The 23,368-nt window shown below is 35.5% G+C and overlaps 6 protein-coding genes across 9 annotated transcripts in view; 3 read left to right on the top strand and 3 right to left on the bottom strand.

The window, feature by feature from the left end:
• LOC111790537 (probable ubiquitin conjugation factor E4) overlaps window positions 1-3,222 on the bottom strand; it is a 7,303-nt gene extending 4,081 nt beyond the window's left edge. Inside the window, exons 1-5 of the mRNA XM_023671474.1 lie at window positions 2,311-3,222; window positions 2,017-2,221; window positions 1,636-1,787; window positions 1,255-1,549; window positions 959-1,111 (exon numbers count right to left, since the gene is read on the bottom strand). Of these exons, the coding sequence (XP_023527242.1) occupies window positions 959-1,111; window positions 1,255-1,549; window positions 1,636-1,787; window positions 2,017-2,221; window positions 2,311-3,149 (1,644 nt within the window). The 5' untranslated portion in view covers window positions 3,150-3,222. The remainder of the gene's footprint in view (window positions 1-958; window positions 1,112-1,254; window positions 1,550-1,635; window positions 1,788-2,016; window positions 2,222-2,310) is intronic.
• A 721-nt stretch (window positions 3,223-3,943) lies between these two features.
• Window positions 3,944-9,980, top strand: LOC111791286 (ruvB-like protein 1). 2 transcript variants are annotated; one of them, XM_023672565.1, is made up of 13 exons: window positions 3,944-4,182; window positions 5,616-5,747; window positions 5,984-6,172; window positions 6,296-6,427; window positions 6,533-6,682; window positions 6,899-7,054; window positions 7,745-7,879; window positions 8,200-8,265; window positions 8,348-8,454; window positions 8,722-8,821; window positions 8,914-9,005; window positions 9,325-9,394; window positions 9,579-9,980. In XM_023672565.1, exons 2-13 carry the CDS (start codon window positions 5,658-5,660, stop codon window positions 9,666-9,668), a joined length of 1,377 nt encoding a protein of 458 aa, XP_023528333.1. In that variant the 5' UTR covers window positions 3,944-4,182; window positions 5,616-5,657; the 3' UTR covers window positions 9,669-9,980. The 2 variants fall into 2 exon arrangements, with proteins under 2 accessions (XP_023528333.1, XP_023528332.1); XM_023672564.1 differs by having other exon boundaries at window positions 3,944-4,210.
• Window positions 9,981-11,255: 1,275 nt separating this feature from the next.
• Window positions 11,256-12,112, top strand: LOC111791191 (lamin-like protein). Its single transcript, XM_023672439.1, has 2 exons — window positions 11,256-11,463; window positions 11,549-12,112. Exons 1-2 carry the CDS (start codon window positions 11,271-11,273, stop codon window positions 11,893-11,895), a joined length of 540 nt encoding a protein of 179 aa, XP_023528207.1. The 5' UTR covers window positions 11,256-11,270; the 3' UTR covers window positions 11,896-12,112.
• A 1,016-nt stretch (window positions 12,113-13,128) lies between these two features.
• On the bottom strand, window positions 13,129-16,361 carry LOC111790075. 2 transcript variants are annotated; one of them, XM_023670872.1, is made up of 10 exons: window positions 16,095-16,361; window positions 15,564-15,950; window positions 15,318-15,410; window positions 14,772-15,239; window positions 14,551-14,686; window positions 14,315-14,480; window positions 13,906-14,034; window positions 13,633-13,827; window positions 13,420-13,542; window positions 13,129-13,329 (listed from the first exon to the last, which is right to left on the bottom strand). In XM_023670872.1, the coding sequence occupies exons 2-10, from the start codon at window positions 15,850-15,852 to the stop codon at window positions 13,213-13,215; spliced, it is 1,716 nt and encodes a 571-aa protein (XP_023526640.1). In that variant the 5' UTR covers window positions 15,853-15,950; window positions 16,095-16,361; the 3' UTR covers window positions 13,129-13,212. The 2 variants fall into 2 exon arrangements, with proteins under 2 accessions (XP_023526640.1, XP_023526641.1); XM_023670873.1 differs by having other exon boundaries at window positions 15,324-15,410.
• A 1,367-nt stretch (window positions 16,362-17,728) lies between these two features.
• LOC111790939 (uncharacterized protein DDB_G0289917) lies at window positions 17,729-20,170 on the top strand. Of its 2 annotated transcripts, XM_023672070.1 has the most exons (3): window positions 17,729-18,000; window positions 18,793-19,774; window positions 20,066-20,170. In XM_023672070.1, exons 1-2 carry the CDS (start codon window positions 17,928-17,930, stop codon window positions 19,734-19,736), a joined length of 1,017 nt encoding a protein of 338 aa, XP_023527838.1. In that variant the 5' UTR covers window positions 17,729-17,927; the 3' UTR covers window positions 19,737-19,774; window positions 20,066-20,170. The 2 variants fall into 2 exon arrangements, with proteins under 2 accessions (XP_023527838.1, XP_023527837.1); XM_023672069.1 differs by having other exon boundaries at window positions 17,730-18,000; window positions 18,793-20,170.
• Window positions 20,171-21,088: 918 nt separating this feature from the next.
• LOC111790940 (tankyrase-2) overlaps window positions 21,089-23,368 on the bottom strand; it is a 2,737-nt gene continuing 457 nt past the window's right edge. The window contains exon 2 of the mRNA XM_023672071.1: window positions 21,089-22,050. Coding sequence (XP_023527839.1) covers window positions 21,396-22,050 — 655 coding nt within the window. The 3' untranslated portion in view covers window positions 21,089-21,395. The remainder of the gene's footprint in view (window positions 22,051-23,368) is intronic.

Below are 23,368 nucleotides of genomic sequence, written 5' to 3'. Positions count from 1 at the left end.
AAAAAAAAAAAAAAAAAAAAAAAAAAAAAAAAAAAAAAAAAAAAAAAAAAAAAAAAAAAAAAAAAAAAAAAAAAAAAAAAAAAAAAAAAAAAAAGAATGAAGATCTCAAAAGCTCAAAAATCATAAAGATAAAAAAGAATGAAAGCTTCCAAGTTAAAACAACGTGAGCCAACACTAGTAATTTTTGTTGGTTTCCTACTGCCCATGAGAGGCTTCGAACTTGTAGCAAATTCTATGAGTAAAAAATGGTAGAAACCGTCTCCAAGTTCATATCATTACAGCGAGCAATCAATCATTAAGTTCCAATGCCACATTCGCCTACCTAAAACTGGACTTAGCAAAAATTTACTAGGCATGAAAAGTATAGAAAATCTTCGTTCCTTTAACCTATGAATCGATTTATTGAACCTTTCATTTCATCCAATTGAACCCTATACTCAAATGGTTGGTGAAGTTGATACTCTCGACCACTCACGTTTCATTTTTTAGACATTTTATTTTTTAGACAATTTATGACTCTGATGAGGAATCAATCCAAGGGAAAACTGTGATACGAAATGATAAGGAATCAACCCAAAGGAAAGCTCTGATACCAAAATGATAAGGAATCGTTACAAGGAAAGTAAGATTCAGACTACCTTGTTGATCAAATATCTCAAGGCAAGAATACTTGATTGAAATTCGAATCACTCCACAATTTAATTACAAAACATACAATAACACAATTCTTGAGCAATTGTTGAGCTTTTTGGTTGAGTTCGCATGATTTATTGATTGGTTCTTGAGAAATTTTCTAATTTAGTTTCAATTACTAATTTTACCACTAATTCAAGTTTAAAGTTAAAATGATTCACTTAGCCAAGTAGAGGGGAAATATGTAACTTTTATTTTTTTCCAAAGTTTAATTACAAAACATACAATAACACAATTCGAAGAGAAGAGTGAGGCAGAAATATACCCTCAGTATTTGAGCTTCATAACAAAGCTTTTCCTGTGAGTACAACTCTATTTCCTTCTCAAGGCGAGCTATATCAATTTCAAGTTGTGGGGCGGGCCCTTGTCCTTGCATGGCTTTGAGTGTGGACAATGTATCTTCACACCTAGATATATCCTGGACAAAAATTTACTTCATTTGAGAAGGTCCATCACACAGGATAAATGAAGGAAACAAATAAAAATAAATTCTTAACCAAAAAAAATCAGAAAATTGCATGTGGCATTTCGTTCATCCACCAATGCATGATGTATAGCTACCTGTACTAAATGTTTGAAGTCTGAAAATGCTTTTAACAAGCCCAAATTCAGCACCCTTGCAGTCATAAAGAAGCACTCACATATGAAAGGGTACCTAGTTTTATCACTACTCGATCTTGCCTTTGCAGTAGAAGATCCAGTAGTAGCATTACTGCCAGAACTGGAAGCTTCTTGGGATTGCAGCAAGCGACTTTCACTGTCGCTGAACTGCCCGGAGTTATCAGTATTCAACTGAGTACCATTATTAATCCACTCAGTAACTTCTTCCGACGAAGCATGTAGAGCAGTTAATCCTCTGACAGTTACACAACCACATTTAAGAAAAATTGTACTGGGTCAATTATCAATAACAAGATCAGCAAGAAAACAAAAGCCACTCACCTTAGCTCCAAGCGGTTACCATAACATACATATTTTGGATCAATTTTATCCCTTTTAGTCAAGTTTGCATCTAGAAATGGCTCACAGAGACGTAGCATGATGGCACTGAGATTAACAAACATCCCCGAACTTGCACAGGAGAGAGGATCAACCTACGAAAAGAAAATACATTGCATCAATTGTTAAAGTGGAAAAGAGGCTTTACCATTCATCAATATTCCTCTACAGTCACCAAAGAAGCAGATAAAAATAATAAATCAACCTTTGAACTTGAAATTCAATCATTCTTTTGAAATCAAAATATTGAATATGGCTACACGTTGACAATAATAATCAAACTCGTGGTGTACAGTAGACATCACTGAACTCATACAAAAGTACCTGTATATGAGCCCTTGATGAGTTTCTATTTATCACCTCTGCAAGATACTCGAGAACATTTTCACGGGTCTCTGTGTTCTTAAGAAGGGAGAGAAGAACTTCCGCGAGGCCATCATATAAGCTATTCATGACAGTTTTAATTGTAGTGAATGAAGAAAGTAAATCAGTTGGTCTACGAGTGGATGCTTCTGAAAAGCACTGTTGCCTGAAGTTCCCAACAAGAGATTCACTGGTCAGAGCAGAAACAATGTATACAAATAAACAAAACCTCAAAACACATCAATTAACACTCACCCAACATCAGGTTGGCTCTTAAAAATGGCATGGTCAGGCAGAGCACTGACATGGAAGAAATGCCCCAAAATGCTTGTCATCTCAATGACACGCCCATTGGAATATTTTCCGGTGGGAATCCACCAAGGGTGATTTACAAGAGATTTAGCACCAACAGGAAAACTGACCAGAAACCTAAGTGCCCTTAAAGGCTGCTGGAAGTTCCCAAGAGCCGAAACTTTAAGGACACTACCCCTTAAATCCTCATACAACCCCTTCAGGATAGGGTCTAATGTATCAAAATCCGAGTCACGTAGAAACTCCTCCAAGAAACCAGGAGGGCACTGAAGACCACCAACACTGCTAGTAGACCCAAATCCATCCACGGAGCTCCCAATCTCAGAGAAAACCAACGGAAGCAAAGGCGAAGTGTTGGACTCAGCACCCAAATCCCCACCCGAAAACAATTCAGGATTCCCCAAATGAATCCTACAATACGAAATCGCCAACTTCTTGGCTTGCTTGAGCGCAATTTCAATATCAGACCGCAAATTCTTATCCTTCATAGAAGCAATTTTCTTACTCTCGTCGTGAGCTCGACGGTAGCAACCGATTAGGTACTGAAAAGGGGGCTCCGCGGATGGGAAATTTCCGGAAAGGCGATCGATTATGAGGCGCTCCATCACATCTCTTGAAATCCTCAATTGCTTGCTCTCGCTAAGGAGTTCGGCGGCGGTTTGCTCGAGATAAACGATCCGAGAATCGGAATCGGAAGAACCGGTGAGAGAGACAAGGAAGACCTTACGAAGAATAATGTCTTCAACCTCCTCCGGTGACCTTTGAGGTTTTGAGGTCGCCATTACAGTTGAGCAAACGAAGGCCGGAGATCAAAGGACTGAACTTTCTGTCAATGCAAAGAGAAGAGAATACGGTATATAAGAAAAGGAAATTACGTCCCACTTATCATCGTCCTAATTTCACTAATAATATTATTTAAATTAAAATAATAATAATAATAATAATAATAATACACATTAAGGATAGGTTTTAACCAAATAATACAAATATTATGAATAAAATAAATTATTATATAAATAAGTAGAAATACAAACTATTGACAAACTTTTAGTTTTTTATTTTTTTATTTTTTTTAATTCTAAACGTAAGCGAGTTCCACGTACCCCTGATGTGTATGCTAATACAGTTCATCATTTCTGTTGTATATTCATTAATTAATTAATTAATTTTTGTTGTTCGTTTATCCATTAGTATCATAGCTAGATATGGGACGGTGTACTAGCGAGAATGTGGATTGTGAAATCTCAAATTGGTTGAAGTGGGTATGGAAATTTCTCCCTCATAGACTTGTTTTAAAATCGCAAGGCTGATGATGATAAATAACGAACCAAAACGAACCATCTCTATTAGTAGTGAGCTTGGACTATTATAGTGTATATAAAGAGCTCAAAATTTCATGTGTTTTTTTTAAGAATAAAATTAAAATTTAATTTATTTATTTATTTAATTTTTTTTTTTTTTTGACAGGAGGGATATAATTGGAATTAATTAAAGATGGAGTATTTTCATAATTAAATATATTTGATATTTTCAGCTGTCTTTCTTTATTTTACTATTTTGTTATTTTTTGAGCGATCCAGCCTTCTTTTTCGTCTAAACCCTACTTCTTCCTTCACCTTCAGTCACCCTCCCTCCCTCCCGTTACCCGCCACTGCACCCCGCCCCCTTCGCACCTGTCCGACGCAGTCTGAGCGGCTACCGTCGCATGCTGTAATCTCAGCCTCTCGACGAACTCTCCGCCGCTCCCTCTCTCGCTCGCCTCTCCGAGCAACCAGAGTCACTTATCATCTCTGCTGTTTGTTTTTCTCAGAAACGGTGATTCTTCCTCTAACCCACGAAGTTGGTGAGATTGCACCGCCGCTCATTTTTTCAAACCCCCTAGGTTTTTGTTTTTTGTTTTATTTATTTTGTTTCGTTGATTTATGTTGATTTACTCTGTTCACCAACGAAGAAGAAAGTTAGAAGGAGCGAAACTTTTATTTTGTTGAGTAAATTAAAAAGAAAAACAAAATGTACTATTCTTATCCGAATTACTAAATTGAAAGAAAAAATATGATTTAGTAGTTGAAGAAAGCGAATAAAAGTAACTCACCACGTATGTAGTCTGATTGGCTAAAGAAAACTTATTGGATAAAAACTGTATTGATAAGATTGAAATCATTATAATCAGTTTTGAAAAGGAAAAAAAAAAAAAACAGCAAAATACACGAACAAACAAAGTACAAAATTAACACGAAGTTTGCTTGAATATCTTCGAGGTTACTTAAACATAGAAGAAACTATCTATGGATATGAACTGACGTACAGGAGGCCAAATCCTACTTATTTGGAGCAAAATTTATTTTTTCAAGATAGGAGTTCAAATCTTCANCTTTTTTTTTTTTTTTTTTTTCATCTAATCACTTGGAATGATTAGAAATAAGCTTCCAAATTCAGGGTGTACAAACAGGGGCTGCGTGTGTCTGAATGGGTATTTTTTTCTAGTGTATTCCCTTAATTTTTATGTTAGCTGCTTGTCTAATGCTTTTGAGATCCTCCAAACCAGAGGGGCAAAAACTCAGCCTTGCCCAACCCAATCTTCTTAGTTTCAGGTCGGGCTCAGTGAAAGTTCTGGTTTGAGATTAATGGGAGAGTTTGGGATGATTTTGAAGAATGTGGGGTTATGTGAAAGAAGCACTAATTTAGTACTTCTACTTCTAGCATTTTAAGCATATTTTAGGGGATTTTAACTAACCGGACTCGTAAATTTTGGGAAGTGTTTTTAATTGACTTAAAGTCAAAACTCGTCTTTTCCCCATTGTTAGATGTAGAATTTTGGCAGCTATTAGTAGGGTTTCAGATATATTTTTATAGTTTGTGGTATCTATTTAGTCCATATAGTATCTGTTGCAACTCAATTATACTCGTATAAACAATGATTGATTTGCATGAAGGTTATATATTGGTAAGTTTTCAAAGTTGGTAACCTAGATTTAATTTTCTTACTGAGTAGATTAATCATATAGTATTGTATCATTTGCCTGTTAACACATACTAAACATTATTAGTAGCTGATTTGGTTTACTTAAGTGAAAGATATAGGAAAGAATAGATATAAATAAGAAAAGGTAAAAACTAAAACCAAGGGCATCATTAGAATTACTTACAATTTGGCTACATTCCACTCATCCAACTATTCACAGCTATCTGTACCATTTTTTCTTGTCAACATGGTAATCTTAGATTATCAAATATATCCTGATTCTCAGGTACCTTATATTTTGAGCATCAGAGATTCCTTGTAAGCCAAAATGGACAAGATGAAGATAGAAGAGGTTCAATCAACCTCTAAGAAGCAGCGGGTAGCCACTCACACTCACATTAAAGGCCTTGGTCTTGAGGTATCTCACTTTAACTTTACACTAAATAGTAAATAATCATTGTTATTTGGTCTTAAAATTACTTTTAGACGAATAGAAAATTGTTACCTTCCATGTTTTAGCTTGTGTTTGATATATTACATTTACTTTCTTTGCAATTTTTGTATTAAGTTTCCTCTCTTGGAGCTTCAGGACTTGGTTGTTACCTCCTCTGTGCTTCAAGTCTTCTCTAACTCTCTCTTATTTTTCCACTGTAGGCCTCAGGAAAGGCAATGCCACTAGCTTCAGGTTTTGTGGGTCAATCAGAAGCAAGAGAAGCATCAGGGCTTGTTGTTGATATGATACGGCAGAAGAAAATGGCTGGCCGAGCACTTCTTCTAGCTGGACCTCCAGGTACCGGAAAGACTGCACTTGCACTTGGAATATCACAGGAGCTAGGAAGCAAGGTCCTTCTGATTTCCCTTCCATCACCACTCCTTGAAAGGCCCCAAGAATTATTTCAGTGTTAGACTTTAAAAGATTGGCAGTTTTTGGTTTAGAAAATATACTTACTTTATTATCATGGACAGGTTCCCTTTTGTCCAATGGTTGGGTCTGAAGTATACTCATCTGAAGTGAAGAAAACTGAGGTTTTGATGGAAAATTTCCGACGATCTATTGGTCTACGCATCAAGGAAAATAAAGAGGTCTATGAGGGAGAGGTAATTGCCTAGTGCCTACACCATATGAATCTTTAATTGTTGTTGTGGATAAGTACTACAAACTTTTTATTTTGTAGTGGTGTTGATATGATGTATCTTTCCTAGGTGACAGAACTTTCACCAGAAGAAACAGAGAGCGTGACCGGTGGCTATGGTAAAAGCATAAGCCATGTTATCATTGGTTTAAAGACTATTAAAGGAACAAAGCAACTAAAATTGGATCCGACCATCTATGATGCCTTGATTAAAGAGAAGGTGACATTTTTCTAATTTATTGTTTCCTGTCTCTTTCTTTTNGGGGGGGGGGGGGGGGTGTGCCTATATGTAATAGAATTGCTTACATTATTCCAACTTTTATTGTACTGTTTTACTAGTGACCAATCTTGGTTATAATGAAACATCTTTATGCTGAGTAATCCTGAGGTTTGATCTTATTGTAATGGTGGGAGTATTCATCTTCACATTCTGCAGGTAGCTGTTGGCGATGTTATATATATAGAAGCAAACAGTGGAGCTGTGAAAAGGGTGGGTAGAAGTGATGCTTTTGCTACAGAGTTTGATCTTGAAGCTGAAGAATATGTTCCACTTCCTAAAGGGGAGGTTCACAAAAAGAAAGAAATAGTCCAGGTTGTCTCCCTGTGAAATGTACCTTTATTGTGTAGCATTCCCTCAGTATCATAATTATAATTTATGCAGTCCAAAATCCTTAGTTTGCTAGCTTAAGAAAACCTACCTAAAATGTGTGTCTTCTTTACTATAATTCTGATGTTCTTATTTAAACTTTTATGGTTTTTTTTAATCTTATTTATGAAAACTATTAAGTCAGCATGCACATTTAAAACACATGTAGAATATCTGTAATTTTTTTATATTGAAAGTTTGTCCAATACTGGTTGACTGGAAACTGTTTAGTGTAGGTTAGTTATTTGTTATGATTTTAAAAAGTCAATCGTTTGATGATATTGTTTTGACTTCTTGTATTTGTGCCCTTAATTGACTCACGCTACTTCATCTTGCACTAAGCTGCAAGAAGCTTACGCACTAAAATGCTTTGCTCCATTAAGAACTTTGGGCCTAGCATGTCTCATACAAGTGATTGGAATGTGCATCCATGTGTATGCGTGTTTTTAATAGCGCAAGTTTTTAATCTTTATGGCGTAACATTCTGAAATTTGGGGATCTGTAGACAAAAAACTCTTTCCCTGCATTCTGATTCGGAAGCAATCTTATTGCCTACATTTTTGTTCATGCTTTTGGACATGCATTTATTGAAACAGCGACAGTTCTTGTATTAATTTATTCCTTTCTGCCTGACAGGATGTGACTCTTCACGATCTAGATGCTGCCAATGCACGGCCTCAAGGTGGACAGGATATACTATCTCTAATGGGTCAGATGATGAAGCCAAGGAAAACGGAAATCACAGACAAGTTGCGGCAAGAAATAAATAAGGTAGTTCTTTCTGTTTGAAAGATCTTTTTCTGAGTTACATACATTCTTGGTGATTCCTTGACTTGTGGACAGTATTGTCGTACTTGAATGGGAATGTGAGTTAATTGTTTTCATTTATTTTTATTTTGCATGTTCTCAATAGTAACTTGAGCCCTGTATTGTTGCCATATTTCATATTCTACACGAGAACATTCTTCCAAAACTGTTCTAAATTTCATGACATTTTTCGATCTTACTGGAGGGTATTCTATTTCAATAGTTTGGAATTTGTAAACTCAAGAAATAGAAGTAAAATTATTTGGGGTTTATTTTAATGACAGGTGGTTAACCGATATATTGATGAAGGTATAGCAGAGCTAGTCCCGGGAGTTCTATTCATTGATGAGGTTATTTCTACACTTTCAGCTCTTTCATCATTCTCTGTACTCAAAACTTTTAGCTTGTTTATGAAGTAAGTAAAATTTCCAGGTGCATATGTTGGATATGGAGTGCTTTTCATACTTAAATCGAGCTTTAGAGAGCTCACTCTCCCCAATAGTGATCTTTGCAACAAACAGAGGAATCTGCAATGTGCGGTAGGAAGCCTTGCCCCTAGTAGATTGTCTTTCAAATTGCTCATTCTTGCACCTTTTTCATGTTTTAAATGTTTCCTCTATTTTTTGTGTGGAATTCATAAAAAAAAAGGAAAATTATTGATAGGTTGCTTGTGTAATTTTTCATCATTGCTAAATCTTAAATAAACGACATCTTTGACCATGATGTAGCTATTACTAATTACTGTAAACGAAAACACATCTTTCCAGATGTTAAAAAATTATTGCTGAACAAATCCTTTCTTTCAGAGGGACTGATATGAATAGTCCTCATGGAATACCTGTCGATTTGCTTGACCGGTTGGTGATCATCCGAACACAAACTTATGGCCCTGCTGAGATGATTCAGGTCAGCTTGCATTCTTTTGTTGAAATTTAAATATTTTGTCTTGTATGAAGGTGCCAAACCACTGACAATGCTATCACTGATACTTTGTCAAGATATTAGCCATTCGGGCACAGGTGGAAGAATTGGTTGTAGATGAAGAAAGCTTAGCTTTCCTTGGGGAGATAGGTCAGAGAACGTCGTTAAGGTACCATACGATAGATTTGTGTTTGGAATGCTTTTAAACCAAGTTTAATAGAGGTAATTTGATTATAAGCGTTCTAGTAAAAAGCACATAATAACATCACTTGCTTTCAAGTGCTTACTTTAAGTTCACATAGGTCAAAAGATCTCTGCAACACTTGATTGCCTTTTTGATTCTTTTATAAGCGTTTATAAACTACTAGAAGTAATGATTTTGAGTGGGAAGTTAGTTCTTTTGAGCAACACAAAAGTTCTTAAGATAATGCCAAATCGGTTGCAAACATATATCCTAAAAAGACTGAAACCTTTTGTTGGTTCTGTAGACATGCAGTTCAATTGCTATCGCCTGCTAGCGTTGTGGCAAAAATGAATGGTCGAGACAGCATATGCAAGGTATAGATGTCCAACTCTTGTTTCTTTAGTTGATGGGACGTTATGGACATGTTCGAATTGAACTTTCGAAGTGTTAAAAAATATATATATTTTGAAGTGTAAAAAAAATTATGTTTAAGCTCTTAGAAAGTTGATCCAAACAACGAAGCTCCATTTATCTGTTTTGGTTGCTTTACATCCACAGGGAGATCTCGAAGAAGTTTGCGCTCTCTATCTGGATGCCAAGTCTTCGGCAAGGCTTCTTCAAGAGCAGCAAGAAAAATACATTTCTTGATTTGTTTCCAAGTGCTACTCCATTTTTAACCATTCCCCACCGGGAGATTATTATCTCTGAGGTAATTTTCTATCTCACTGCGTAAAGATGGAGATAGGGATGAGGATTATTCAGTGGTAAATTTTTGTTATCCGCTAATGTTAGTTGTAAAATTTGAAGTATGAGGGATGTATGGATTACTTGGTAATTTAATGTCTATATTGAGAGTAAACATTATGTAGTGTAGATGCACATTCTCTCATATTGATTTGCTATGTATAAACTTGAGTCTGCAACCTGAAGTGAAAATTTGGGTTCATATTTTGGTTATCATTATGTTTGCAATTTCATTTCACCAACTCTAATAACCAAACACACACACACAAGATTAGAGTTGCCCATTTGAAAGGAGAGCATGAATATTTCTTTTGGACGTATACTTAGGATTTAATATGTTAGGAGTTTCTTTGACAATCAAATGTTGGAGGTTCAAGTGATTGTCTTGTGAGTTGGTTGAGGCGTAGACACTCACTAATACAAGAAAAACAAGTGATTGCCTCGTCTAGTGAATGAATCGACCAATTAGAATGAAATCTTTTATTCGTGTTGTGTTGATTTTTTTTTACTAAAACTGGTAATGAATTAATTTACCACGAGTTTGAAAAGCTTATGTTCTTTAAAATTCATTTCAATTCATCAACTCTTTATATTGTGAGTTCATTTTGTTGGATGATGAAAGTCTCATGTCGACTAATTTAGAGAATGATTATGGATTTATGATCAAGGAATACTCTCACCATTGGTGTGAGGCCTTTTCTGGAAGCTCAAAGCAAAGCCACGAGAGCATACGCTCAAAGTGGACAATATCATATCATTGTCGAGAGTCGTGTTTGTCTAACACATTCTAGACGATTAAAAGACAGTGAGAATATTCTAGTTTATTGATTTGAATTGTGTCAAGAATATTTTTAGTATAAAGAGTAGAAGGTTGAAAATTGCTCGCTTGATCTTACATTGTAAATGATTTTAAGTTTTCAATGTTTTGTAAATCCAAAAATTTGGACTTTTTCTTCAAAAGGTTGACAGAAATGGGTCTGAAGGTTGAATAACATGTTTGAACATAAATTACAAAAGAAAACCCTAATTTTGTAAAAGTTAGGACCATTGTCCTACATAATTGTGTAAAAGGACTAATAATTTGACTGTTAGATTATGGGTCGAATCAGTGGTCTCCACTATTTCAATTTTATTTATAAAAATAAGTGCCCTCAATTTTCGAGTTCAAAAGTAACATAAATATCCTTTTAACTTTAAAAAAAAGACCCACACAATACTATACAAAAATAAAAATAACTTCAATTAATCTCAAAATTCTAAATTTATAAATTAATTACACATTTTCAAAATTTTAAAACAGCTTATTAAATATTTTGGGATTGAATATACGTTGAAAAATAAATTTGTATTAAAAAAAAAAAATTGGGGTTTAATAATTTGTACTAACCCAGTAGTTGAGTTGAATTAAAGAAGTAATGGAAGTTGTGGATCTATAAACCAACCTCTTCTTTAATCTTTATAAGCATCACTCCTCAGTCATGGATGCACACACTGAAATACAGAGCTATGCAGGTTCTAAGAACAAGGGTCGGCGGCGTTTGGCTGCTGGTGGCTGCGGCGGCGGCGGCAGTTATGCTGACGGCAATGCCGGAAGTTTCGGCGACGCGGTGGACTGTCGGTGGCAAGATGGGTTGGACGACCAATGTGAACTACACTATGTGGGCTGAGGGAAAACACTTCTATTACGATGACTGGCTCTGTAAGCACTTCAATTTATAGATCTGATGCGGATTTGTGTAGCTAATGAGTTGGTTTGTGGGTAATTTGGCGGTTGTTTGTGTTAGTTTTTGTGTACGACAGGAACCAAATGAATGTGTTGGAGGTGAACAAAACAGAGTATGAGAATTGCAATTCCGATCAGCCACTCCATAATTTCACCACCGGAGCTGGAAGAGATGTGGTTCATTTGAATGTCACTAGACCTTATTACTTCATTAGCGGTAAAGGGTTTTGCTATGGAGGCATGAAGCTCGCTATCCATGTCCGGCACCTGCCTCCGCCGCCCTCGGCCTCCCCCTTCAACGCTACGAGCAGTGCTCTGAGATCTTCCTACATCGCCCATACCCCATTTGTCTTAACCGCTGTTTTCGCCATCGCCGCTCTCCGGGAAGCTTTCTGCCGATTCTGGTAGAGACCACTCTTACTGAGTTCACATTCAACTTACTACACTTTTGTTTGGTTTGGGTTTGGGTTGGGTTAGATTTGTTTAATTTTAGTTCTCGATTTCATAGATATAAGACTCCTTCCTCAATTCACCTTTTATATCATTATGTTCTAAGTTTAGTCGGCTCAGCTCGTCCCCAACTGGTGGAGAACTCTCTAATCCGGTGGTACCTTTTGTGGTCTCATTTTGGAGATGAATACCTCTTGACAACTAGGGTGTTTATATGTCTCATTTTGGAGATGAATACCTCTTGACAACTAGGGTGTTTATATGTCTTCGAACGTATTTAAGTATAACCATGATCTGTAACAGTCTAAATCTACTACTAGTACATGTTGTTTCCACACTCTTAGAAAGTTTCGTTCCCCAATCTTTGTAATGTGGGATCTCACAATCCACCTGGGACCGAAAGCTTTGTTCCTCTCTTCATATGATATGGGATCTCACAATCCACCAATTATAAAAGCCAAGCTATGACATCTCACAGTTCACCCACCCACTAGAGCACAACCATTGTAATAGCCCAAGCCCTAGGATCTCACAATCTACCTACCCATTGGAGCACAACCATTGTAATAGCTCAAGCCCATTACTAACAGATATCGTCCTCTTTGGCCCATGACATATCACCACCCCCCATTACAGTACAACCATTGTAATAGCTCAAACCCATTACTAACAGATATCGTCCTGGCCCATGACATATCACCACCCCCCATTACAGTATAACCATTGTAATAGCTCAAACCCATTACTAACAGATATCGTCCTCTTTGACCCATGACCCATTACGTATCACGGTCAACTTCTCAATGTGCAATGTGAGATCTCAGAATCCCAAACCTCACGTTATCATTATATTAACTTTTAGAAAAAGACCATAAACAAGGGGTTACCATCCTTTATGGAGTGTAAAAACTCGATGGTTCTTTATAACTTTATAAGCAAGTATTAGCTGCTCAAGTATGACAATAGATGATTTATACAGCTTTGAGCTTGTTTAGGGCATTAGGAAAGTATTTCTTCTCAAACTCGATTCAAATAGTTACCTTTTCACTCGAAAGAATAATTATAAATTATGGTTTAAATTTATTAAGATAAAGATCAATACACATACGCACAGGAGTTATAATTGATAGAAATAACAAAGGAAAGAATGAGAGGTCAATAAGAAAACGAAGAACAAAGATCGTTGGGGAATAAAATTGGAAGAAAAGAGATTTGATTATATATTTCCCCCAAAAATTTACAAATACAGTTTGGCAAATGGCTCATCAATCTCAATCAATCCTCCTCCTCAATGGTAACTAATGTTGGGAGCTGTCCTTGATCCACAAAATCAACCTTGTTCAACCTTAAACAGCACAGCACTTGCTCAGGCAATTCCTCTGGCTTCTGTGCCTGATCATTGTTCATACCACAAACAAATATATTCATTATGTCTATCGATTTTTCTTCATCAAAATCCCAAAACAAAGGAGATTCTTTTACCTGGATCGTTAAACCGAGATCGATTATTCCGTTCCTTAGACGGTCTCGGAATGAATCAAGCCCCTTTCTTGATATGTAGCTAAAGCGATGAATATCCAAATCGATCTCAAAGTAATTTGAACCCTTTACATCAAAGAAAGGTTACGAACAATAAATTGAAAGTTTAGGTAGATATAAATCTTGAGAAACTCGAAAAGGGTTATGATGTTTTACCGTGAAGAAATTGTGCTGAGGGCGTGAGAGGACAGGCTTCTCATTGTATGCATTTACAAGCTTCTTTTCTGTGGAACTTAGTTGGAGATCCTCAGGGTTAACAAGTCCTGCCATGATCTTTAGCCTCTCTCTAAATGGAAAAACAGAATCTTTTGCAAATCCTCTGCTCCGTTCCATCTCGTCGTCGATAAATTTCTACGACACGAATGTGCAAATATCAGTCTCGTAATAACCGCTGGATGAATCTTTACGCTCAACAGTAGAAGAAACTACCTTGATATTCTCCTTATAATGATTGGAGATGCCCTCGTTGAAATTATCAGAAACTTTGAAATACAAAACAAGACTCATCCCTTCCCCATCACTATCACCAAGGAACATTGCAGCTGGATAAGTAGGCAGCTGCCACACAAAAAAGCCATTAAAAAAGCTTCCAAGATCTCGAGCTAGATAATGTGGAGGCTTGTTGGGAGAGAGTCCCACATCGGCTAATTAAAGGGTTGATAAGTAAGAAATACATCTCCATTAGTACGAGGTTTTTTGGGGAGGTTTTTTGGGGAAACCAAAAGCATAGCCACAGGAGCTTATGCTCAAGGTGGACAATATCATACCATTGTGGAGGTTCATGATTTCTAACCAATATCAATATCGCAATATGCGAGTGATAAGGAAGAATGAGTACCTGAATATTAACAATGAGCAACGGAGGCACATCTGTGGTGCTAGCTTCAATGCTTGGAAGCTCGAGGTGCTGTGCAATGTGGTTTATCTTTCTAGGACATATGAACAAGTCGACTCCGATCGGTACATATGGACTAAAGTTTGAAGCAGGGGACTTTATCCTATCTCTGTTAATCGAAGCAAATGGATCAAGTTCTTGTTTTTGTAGAAAAACCAAGCAATGCAGCTAGAACATACTTGAAATAGTTAGGACCACGGAGCTTAAAAGTTGATGGTGGTATCTCACACCAACATCCAGGAGTTGGCTTATCTCCTTTGAACCGTGGAATGATATGCCCAGCTCTTGGACGGTATAAGTACTTCTTAGACTCACCTAAATTTGTGAGCACAAAACTTTTGTAAGGACCAAACCCATTGAAAATTTTGAAAAGTGCTGTCCAAATGGAGTGTATACGTACAGTGCTCGTTGGGCTCGTTGGGTTCACCAACATCACACGACCGCCGCCTAAACGAAAGCCGAAAGACAGCAGACTGCATCTTCTGAGGTGGCTGCGAGTTCAGGATCTTCTCATTGAAGCTAGCAGCTGACACCAACTTTCTCAAGCTAGAGTTGTTGTCTTCATGGCTTGGTCCATCAACTTTGAGGCCTTTGAAGCTTCCACAGGAATGATCCAACAATGTCTTCTTTTTCCCACAGGCTTCAGCCTTGGCCAAGCAAGAAAGGCCACAGCCAGGAGCGCTCACGATGGCATAGGTGCTTGATTCTTCAAAGTTCTCCTTTCCTATGAACTTTGTTGGCTTTCCTCCTCCATCTATTTTCAAGTAACTCTCACAAAACTCTTCATATTTGCACTTGTTGTCCACAAAACATGCTGATCTTTCATACTGAACCACTTGGCCAGTTGTTGGCACTGTTGGAAACCCTTCTGCAGGAATATTAGAGTCAGGGAAATGCACGTTTAAAGGGCAAAATATTGTTCCAATGATACTCATAGTTAGCTTACCATTACCCCCAATTACGCTACTGAAGTCATCATCTGAATCAGACTGATCCACTAAGCTCATAGAATCATACCACAACTCCTCTTGGCAAATCCCTGTAAGCACACACACATCAATAACTTCAGACAACACGACACGAATTGAGACTCGAAATGAGTATAGCATTGTTCGAGATTTCAGTTCATGTTTTAGATCACCGCCACAGCATTTGAGTTCATGTTTTAGAATTAGAATAATTGAATGGATACCATTAGCATCAAACTGGCTGTGCTGCCATTGCAATTGGGTGAGGTGGAAAGTGGAGTTGGTAACTTCAGATCTCCGACAAGTGGTGGTGGCGCCATGTTCAAAATCCATATGAACAAATTCACTCACAGCATAATCAGTGACCACACCGCCTCCTGCATTGCTATGTCGTTTCTTCACTCCCTCAACCATGGAATTCCCCAATCTTCCCTTCGACTTTCTCGACTGTCGACGATGATGTCTCTTGGTTGTCGGCACTATTTTAGCATGAGTTGATACACAGCTCCCCATATTTATTTATTTATTTACTTTTCCTTTGATTCTATAACAACAACAAGCCCACTTTCAAAATTTCCAAAGCAAACGCCAAATTATTTAATTCAATAGGCCTGCAACCACCATAATATTCACAGATTCATGATTCAACTCCATCAAACAAACAATCTATCCAACAAAAACCTAACCGATGATAAATCGAAAAGAAAAAACACAAAAAAATCGATGAAAAATTACAAATGCAAAACATAACATACCCAACAAGGAAGAATAGAAGGCCTTGTTGTCCTATGAGCGGCGGCGATTAGACAGAGGAAGTCACATACACAGAGGAGGGCGAGTTGAGGCCGACAAGAAAAAAAAAAAAGGTCGGATCCAGAGTGGAATGCCCGAACGCTGGAAGCTCCATTTGTAAGAAAATGGGAGGCAACAAATTAGTGTCCTCACAGAAAAAAACTGCGACGAAAATGGCGATCGCTTTCAACATCACAACCAACTTAAAAATAGAAATCTCATATGTTCTTGTTATTCTATGAACCTCATTAACTAATCTCCTTCATCTTAGGGGACTAATCATCATTTAAACACTAATCTGGGAATAAACTATTTGATAATTCATCACAATTTTATATAAAATAAATACTTTTATATTTTATTTTTATTTACTTAACTTATTTAAATAATTTTTAATTTAACGTCAATTTTAATAATTACTCCCAAATAAATAATTTTTTAATAAGATTATATAAATTTTCATTTTAAATAATTAATACAATAACCAAAGAATTAGTTGTATAAGTTATATTTTAACCAATCAAATACTGCCACGTGGTAAACTTTATAGGATTATGATAAATTATTTATAAAATAATGAAAAATAATTCAAAAAAGATGTAATATAACATTTATCAAATAATATTACATTTGAATTAATTAATAATGCTGTAAAATTATGATATACTAATAAATAAGGTAATTAATAAGGTAATTACAATTATTAAAAAATAACTCTACTAATTAATTATGCTATCTAATTTATTAATAATTTAGAAAACAAATAATTCGTTCCTTTAATAAATTTTTATTTGTAAAAATGAATTAAATGTATATTTAAATCAATAATNAAAAAAAAAAAAAAAAAAAAAGCTCGTGCAAGGCACGTGAAGAAAAAACCAGCAATGACAAAGTTAAAGTCAAGTCAAGTACCCGTTTCTAATAATTATAAATTTATCCATCCGTCCCTACTCTTTATAATATTTCTCTATTTTATTTCTAATTATTTTAAATTTCAACTTTACCCCAAATATATTATCAATTTTCAATCTAGTCCTTTTAAATATATATATATATATATATATATATATATATTATTAATACAATTAATATTTTAGTTAATTAATGATTTTATTATAAAACTAAATTTTAAAATGATTTTGAATTTTGAATGATTAAAAATAAGGATAAAATATTCGTTCCAAAATTACTCCTAAATCAATTATAATTTTAAGATTTGAGAATTTATTTTACAATTTTAAACATAATTTAAAAAAAAAATTAAAAATTAAAAATTTAAAGGTGAAAATGAGAATTAGTTAATAGATGAGGGACTGGAGGAGAAATTAAAATTTAAAATTTGAAGGATGAATTGAGAATTAATAAATAGATGAGGGACTGGAGGATAAATTTTGGCATGCATAAAATGTGAATATAATGAAAAAGAAGGGACCGAAAGATAAAAAGGAAGAAGTGAAGAGACTTTTTGCGTAAGGTAAGGGATGAATATTTAATTAAATTAATAATAATTAGGTGTGAATTTTGGAAGTCCTCTAGATTCTGATATTCCTCGGCCAATCCAAATTCTTCCCTTATTTTATCTTTTATTTTTTAATTTTTTTATTTTTTTATTTATTTAGAGTTTCTCTCACCCAAGATTTGATTCAATCTCTGTGTTCTTATTATTAATTCTCTTTTTCTGTATCTCAGAATCCGCGCCTTGTTTCTATGTCGGTTATTTTTCTGTTTAGGTTTCGAAAATCGCATCAGTTCTTCTTCTTCTTCTTCGGCGTTTTTGCGTTTTGAATTTCAATCGTATGGGGAGTTGGAGAAAACAGAGTTGTGAAAATCGTCACCAAGAACTCAAGGCGACGAGAAATCCCTCCCTAGGTAAAATGCGTTTCGTTTAATCCTAATAATTTCATGTTGCAATTCTTCGATTTTGCTATTTTTTTTTTTTTTTTTTTTTTGTTTCTGTTTCTCTGTTTCTTGCGATTAATGTCGGTTGCGATCTGCACGAGCTGCGGTTTTCGTTTCATTTAGTTACGTAAAGAAAGAAGTTCTTCGTGAATTTTCCACGTTTTGGGTGATCGATTCGAGATACATTTATATTTTGTATTTCGCTGAGTTTGATGCTNTTTTTTTTTTTTTTTTTTTTTTTTTTTTTTTTTTTTTTTTTTTTTTTTTTGAATACTTCCGTTCTTGATGGTTCTTTGATAATGAATGATCGTTCTGCGGAATATTGGCTGGTTTCTATATGTTGATGATTCGTTTTTTTTTTTCTTGAATACTTCCATTCTTGATGGTTCTTTGATATTGAGTGATCGTTCTGCGGAATATTGGCTGCGTTTAGTGTTTTATTTTGCCTTTCTCCAATTTTTATTTCCAACAATAACTAATCTATTTTCTCTAAGTTTTCCTTTGGACCTGTTGTTGCTTTATAGCAAATTCTGATATCTGTTTACGTTTGTTAGGCATGTTTGTACTGTAAGCTACGCAGTAGATTCATCTTTGGCTGTATTGTATATCAATTTCGTCTTTCATCTTTGGAAGCGACCTTAGTTTTGTGTTTTTGCTTCTTTTGGGTATTTGATTTTGGAAGTATGCATTTCCCTTCCTTCTGGCGAATGAATTTGTTGTCTAATGGCTATTTGGGGGCTTGTATTTACTTGTTTGTTACAGGTAATCGGCACTCCGACGTGCCATCGTGGGAAAAGAAGTTTTGTTCTTCTGTTGGGTTGATTCCATGGAGGAAGCTGTTGGATGCAAAGAAGTGTATGTTCCTCTATGAAAACGTGGTTAAATGGAACGACACGGCATGCGAAGAAGCATTTCACAATGCAAAGAGTAGGTTCTGGGCAAAAATCAATGGCCTGCCTTGCAATATATCATTGCCTGATCCTGACGTTTTTATCGATGAGATCGATTGGAATTGCGACGTTGACCCTGATCTGATGTTAGACCTTGAAAACGAACAAATCTCCCCAGTTGTTGAGGAGGAAGGTGGAGTGACTGGGAAAGTTTGTCACATTTTTGGCTTGTATCAGTCATATAGCACCGGATGGGGCGACCTTGATATTCAGAAACCGGAAGCAGAGAATGGTAATTGTGATCAGAAGGTGGACGATGGACAAAACTCTTGGGAGGTGAATTATGCTTCCAAGAACAATGGAGCTTTGAGAGACGAGTATTTGAATAATTCAGTTGGTTGGAATGATTGGGGGACTAATCAGAATCAGAACCAGAACCAGAATCAGAATCAAAATTACAATTACAAATACAATTTCTGTTACAATAACGATTACAATCACAATAAATCAGACAACAGGTTCACAAATCAGATATGGAGAACAGGGGATGCAAACTGCAAGAACATGGGTGGAAATTGGTACCATTCTTCGACGTTCAAGGGTTCGAGATTTCATGGTGATGGGTATCAAAAGGAAAATGGGTGGAGAAACAGGAGGGGAGGAGGAAGGAAGAGAGTAAATTTTGCTGATGAACATAATAATAATGCTCCCAAAAGTTGGAACCGCTTGAATTCTAATCCTAGTGGACCAGTTAGCCAGCAATGGTCAGGCAATGGGATGCATGGAGTCCGGAGAAGCCAGTTTTGTGAATATTGAGTCTAGATATCATTCCTTATATTCTTTATTATCTACAGGTAGAGATTATATCATATATATATATATATATATATATATATATATATATATATAGAATGGGTAAACTATGCGTCGTTTACTTTCTTTTGAGCACGGTTTGAGTTTTGCTATGCAACCTGCAAATATCAGTGAGTATAGAAGATAAAAATGTTCATTCCTCCCCCCACCCCCTATTCTTTTGTACATTACATTCGAATCGATCGACCTATATCATCGTGGCACATTCTTTTTTATGTTGTTGGAAAGAACTTTCCCTGTAAATTATTATGTTGCCATGTTTGTTTTTGCAGTTTCATGGCTTGTTCAGCTGGGAGTGTTGAACAGCTGAGAGTGGTTTTGTGTGCTGTGTCATGTGGTTCATCAAATTTGGCCCCTATTATTGTTGGGTTTTAGATTGTGTTGAGAATAATGAATGATGGATGAGTTTAGAAACCAATCATTTAGGCGCATATTGCCTCTTTTAAGGCATATGCGGTTTTCCTGTTCTGTATATGCATGAAGGAAAAGCCTTCAATCTTAATAAATTTCCCAAGTTTTTGACTATCCGTACAAAGTCTACTTATTAAATTATTGGTTTAGTATATAGTTTTTATTTGGTTTTTAAACAATTGTTCGGATTTTTTATTGTTTCGATAGGTCTTCAAACTTAAAACTTTCAATTTTGTGCCCAATGAATTATTAATATCATTAACTATCGATTATAAAATTCAATGACCTTGACACAAAGTTGAAAGATTTAGGAATCTAATAGTCACTTTTTAAAATTAACTAAACAATTTAGACACGAAATTTATAAATTAATCAACCAAATTATTAGTATAAAAATTGTGTTGTTTAGGTATGAATCTTAGTTTGGAACACTATTACCGTATCTATCTTGAATCGAATTCATGAAAACTCTTTCTTTCTTTGCTTTGTCGTTCTAATACTAAATCAATAAATTTAGGTCATCAAATCAAAATGTCAGAGATTCGAATCTCCTCTCTTGGTATTTTTTTTAACTAAAAAAATTTAAGCATAAATTCAATAATATACATCTCTCTTAAATAATATACATCTCTCTTAAATTCAACTCTCACAGTATATATACTTTTTTTATATTATTTTATTTAGTTTCTTTTATATTATTTTATTAAATTTCTATTTAAGAAAACAAATATCATTTTTTTTTAAAAAAAATCAATATTTTATAATAAATGAGCAAACAAATATTCATATATTTTATATTATTTCTTAACATAAATAGGAATAAAATAACAATCAAATATCCATATATTTTATAGTATTTTTAAATACATTATTTATAATAAGAATAAACTAACAAACAAACCTATCTTATTCTTTCTTTCCTTTTCATTCGAACTCAATCCTTATAGACCGAAGTATAATTTTTGTCCACATTCAACTACAGAAACATTAAGGCAGAGAAGGGTTAGAGATAGCTATCTATCAACCCTTTGATGTGAAGCTTAAACTAGGAAGATACAAATACTAAAACAAAACTATGTTACTTTCAAACGTGTATGGTCTATGCCTAAAATTATAGAATTGACAATACACATCTCGAGAAGTGAATATAAACGATGCCTGCCTGGTTACACGACCCACTCGACACCACTTTCATGAGTTTTCATCGTCCTCTTGTGTGTCATCCGATGTTAGAAGATGGCCAAGGGCAACTTTCGCCTTCTTTGGTTTTGACAAGGCTTCCTCCCCAACAGCCTCATCACTCTTCCTCTTTGACTGCTCGATCCCCTGGTTTTCTTCATCGCTTGGCCTCTTTGACTGCTCAACCCCTGAATCGTCTTCATTTCCAGTTTCGTTCGCCTTTGCGGTGGGTGCCCCATCTTCTACCGACGCAGTTGGCTGCGGTTGAGTTGTCCCGGCTTTCCCTTTTTCTTTTAGCTCTTCTTTCTTAGATGATTTTTCATGCTCTTCCAAGAACAAGCGGATTTCCTCGTTGCTAGCCAAATCAAGAGGGGTTTGTCCTGCCTTCGTTTTAGTACTCAAACTTGCACCTTTCTTTGCCAAGTACTTAACAAGCTCCAAATGGGAACCTTGCACAGCATAGTGCAGTGGGGTCATACCCTTTCGAGTAGAAGCTTTTATCGATCCACCATGTGAGATCAAAGTACGAACAACTTCTAAATGTCCCTTCTGAGATGCAAAATGTATTGCGGCCATATCATCCATGGCAGCAGCACCAACATCGGCCTTGTTCTTGCATAGATAATCTATAACCTCTGCTTGTCCAGACCATGCTGCTAAATGCAGTCTATATTCCAAAGTTTGCTAAGAGTTAAGGAAACACAATCAAAGGGCTTGGATGCTAGAAGAAGTGTACTCGCAGAAACTAACAAGAATAAAGGGATAGCCAGCCCGGTCGAGCCAGATGAAAACATGACATTGGAAGAGCATCATATATTGTGATGAAGTTTGAAGCATAAGGTAAAGAAGACTTTCAAGAACATGAATGCAACCTTTTCCTTAGATGATAAAAGGCGTTGGATAGGAGGACGGATTGAGCATCTATGTCAAGATAAAAATCAGCATTAATACACTAGGAACCCGTCTTGAATTAAGTAAAATACTCGTCAAACTATATTTAATTGTTCATGAATCAACCCCATAACATCCCCACAAAATTGCAACAAACCACTCAATAACGAACTACAAGAGTGCTCAAACTCAACCATGAGAATGCCCGAACCAAGCAACAAAATCAAGCAGGTAAAAAAGCCCCCAAACTCAGCAATGAAATGCACAAACCTGGCTAAAAAGTATCCAACCATGATGTAGAACTAGTACACACAAAAATAGTGTTGTACAGCCCTAAGAACACTTGTAGTAAGCTAAAAATCATTACAATAATATTTGAAATTTTAACCCATCAATAGCATTGGCAGGTAAATCATAAGCCCAGTGGCAGACTAGTTTTAAATCATCATTAAGCACTAAAACAAAATTTTCCCATAAACGAATTTTTTTGGTCATGGACGATATGGCCATGAGGCCGATGTTAAATCACGTCTGGCGCGACTTGTCCAGACCATAGTGTTAAATCACTCAACAAGAACAAACTAAGAGTTATAACTCGTCTCATTGAGCCCAGTGGCAGACTTGAAAAAGAACTTTTGAAGGATACAAATTTTAAAATGAAAGATTACAACTTCAAACTCAATTCAATCAAATGACCCTTATAATGTAACAAAACTGAATTCAATCTCTAATCCTTCAGTAGTATTAGATTGATATCAGATTGTTCTAGTTATTTACCCTAAAATTTTATTATGCACAAAGAAAAACAGGAACATAGCCATATTACTTCCAAAAATCATTGAAGGATAAAAACTCAAAAACGAGTACAGGCAGGTGATATAATAGCTTTATATATCAAAATATTTTTTTAGAAATCAATTAACTTGAGTTTGTTCGGTTGATTCAACCTAGAAACAACCATTAAAAAGCTTCTTAAACAATCTAACCTAAGCAACTTCAATTTAATCGAACAAATTACAAGGATTTGACTAAGCTGAACGGAGGCATGATGATTCAACAAAATTCTATTAAACAAAAAAAAAAAAAAAAATCTG

Source organism: Cucurbita pepo, chromosome LG03 (assembly GCF_002806865.2).
Source record: "Cucurbita pepo subsp. pepo cultivar mu-cu-16 chromosome LG03, ASM280686v2, whole genome shotgun sequence".
NCBI lineage: Eukaryota > Viridiplantae > Streptophyta > Magnoliopsida > Cucurbitales > Cucurbitaceae > Cucurbita > Cucurbita pepo.
This window is presented reverse-complemented; position numbering and strand designations above follow the sequence as displayed.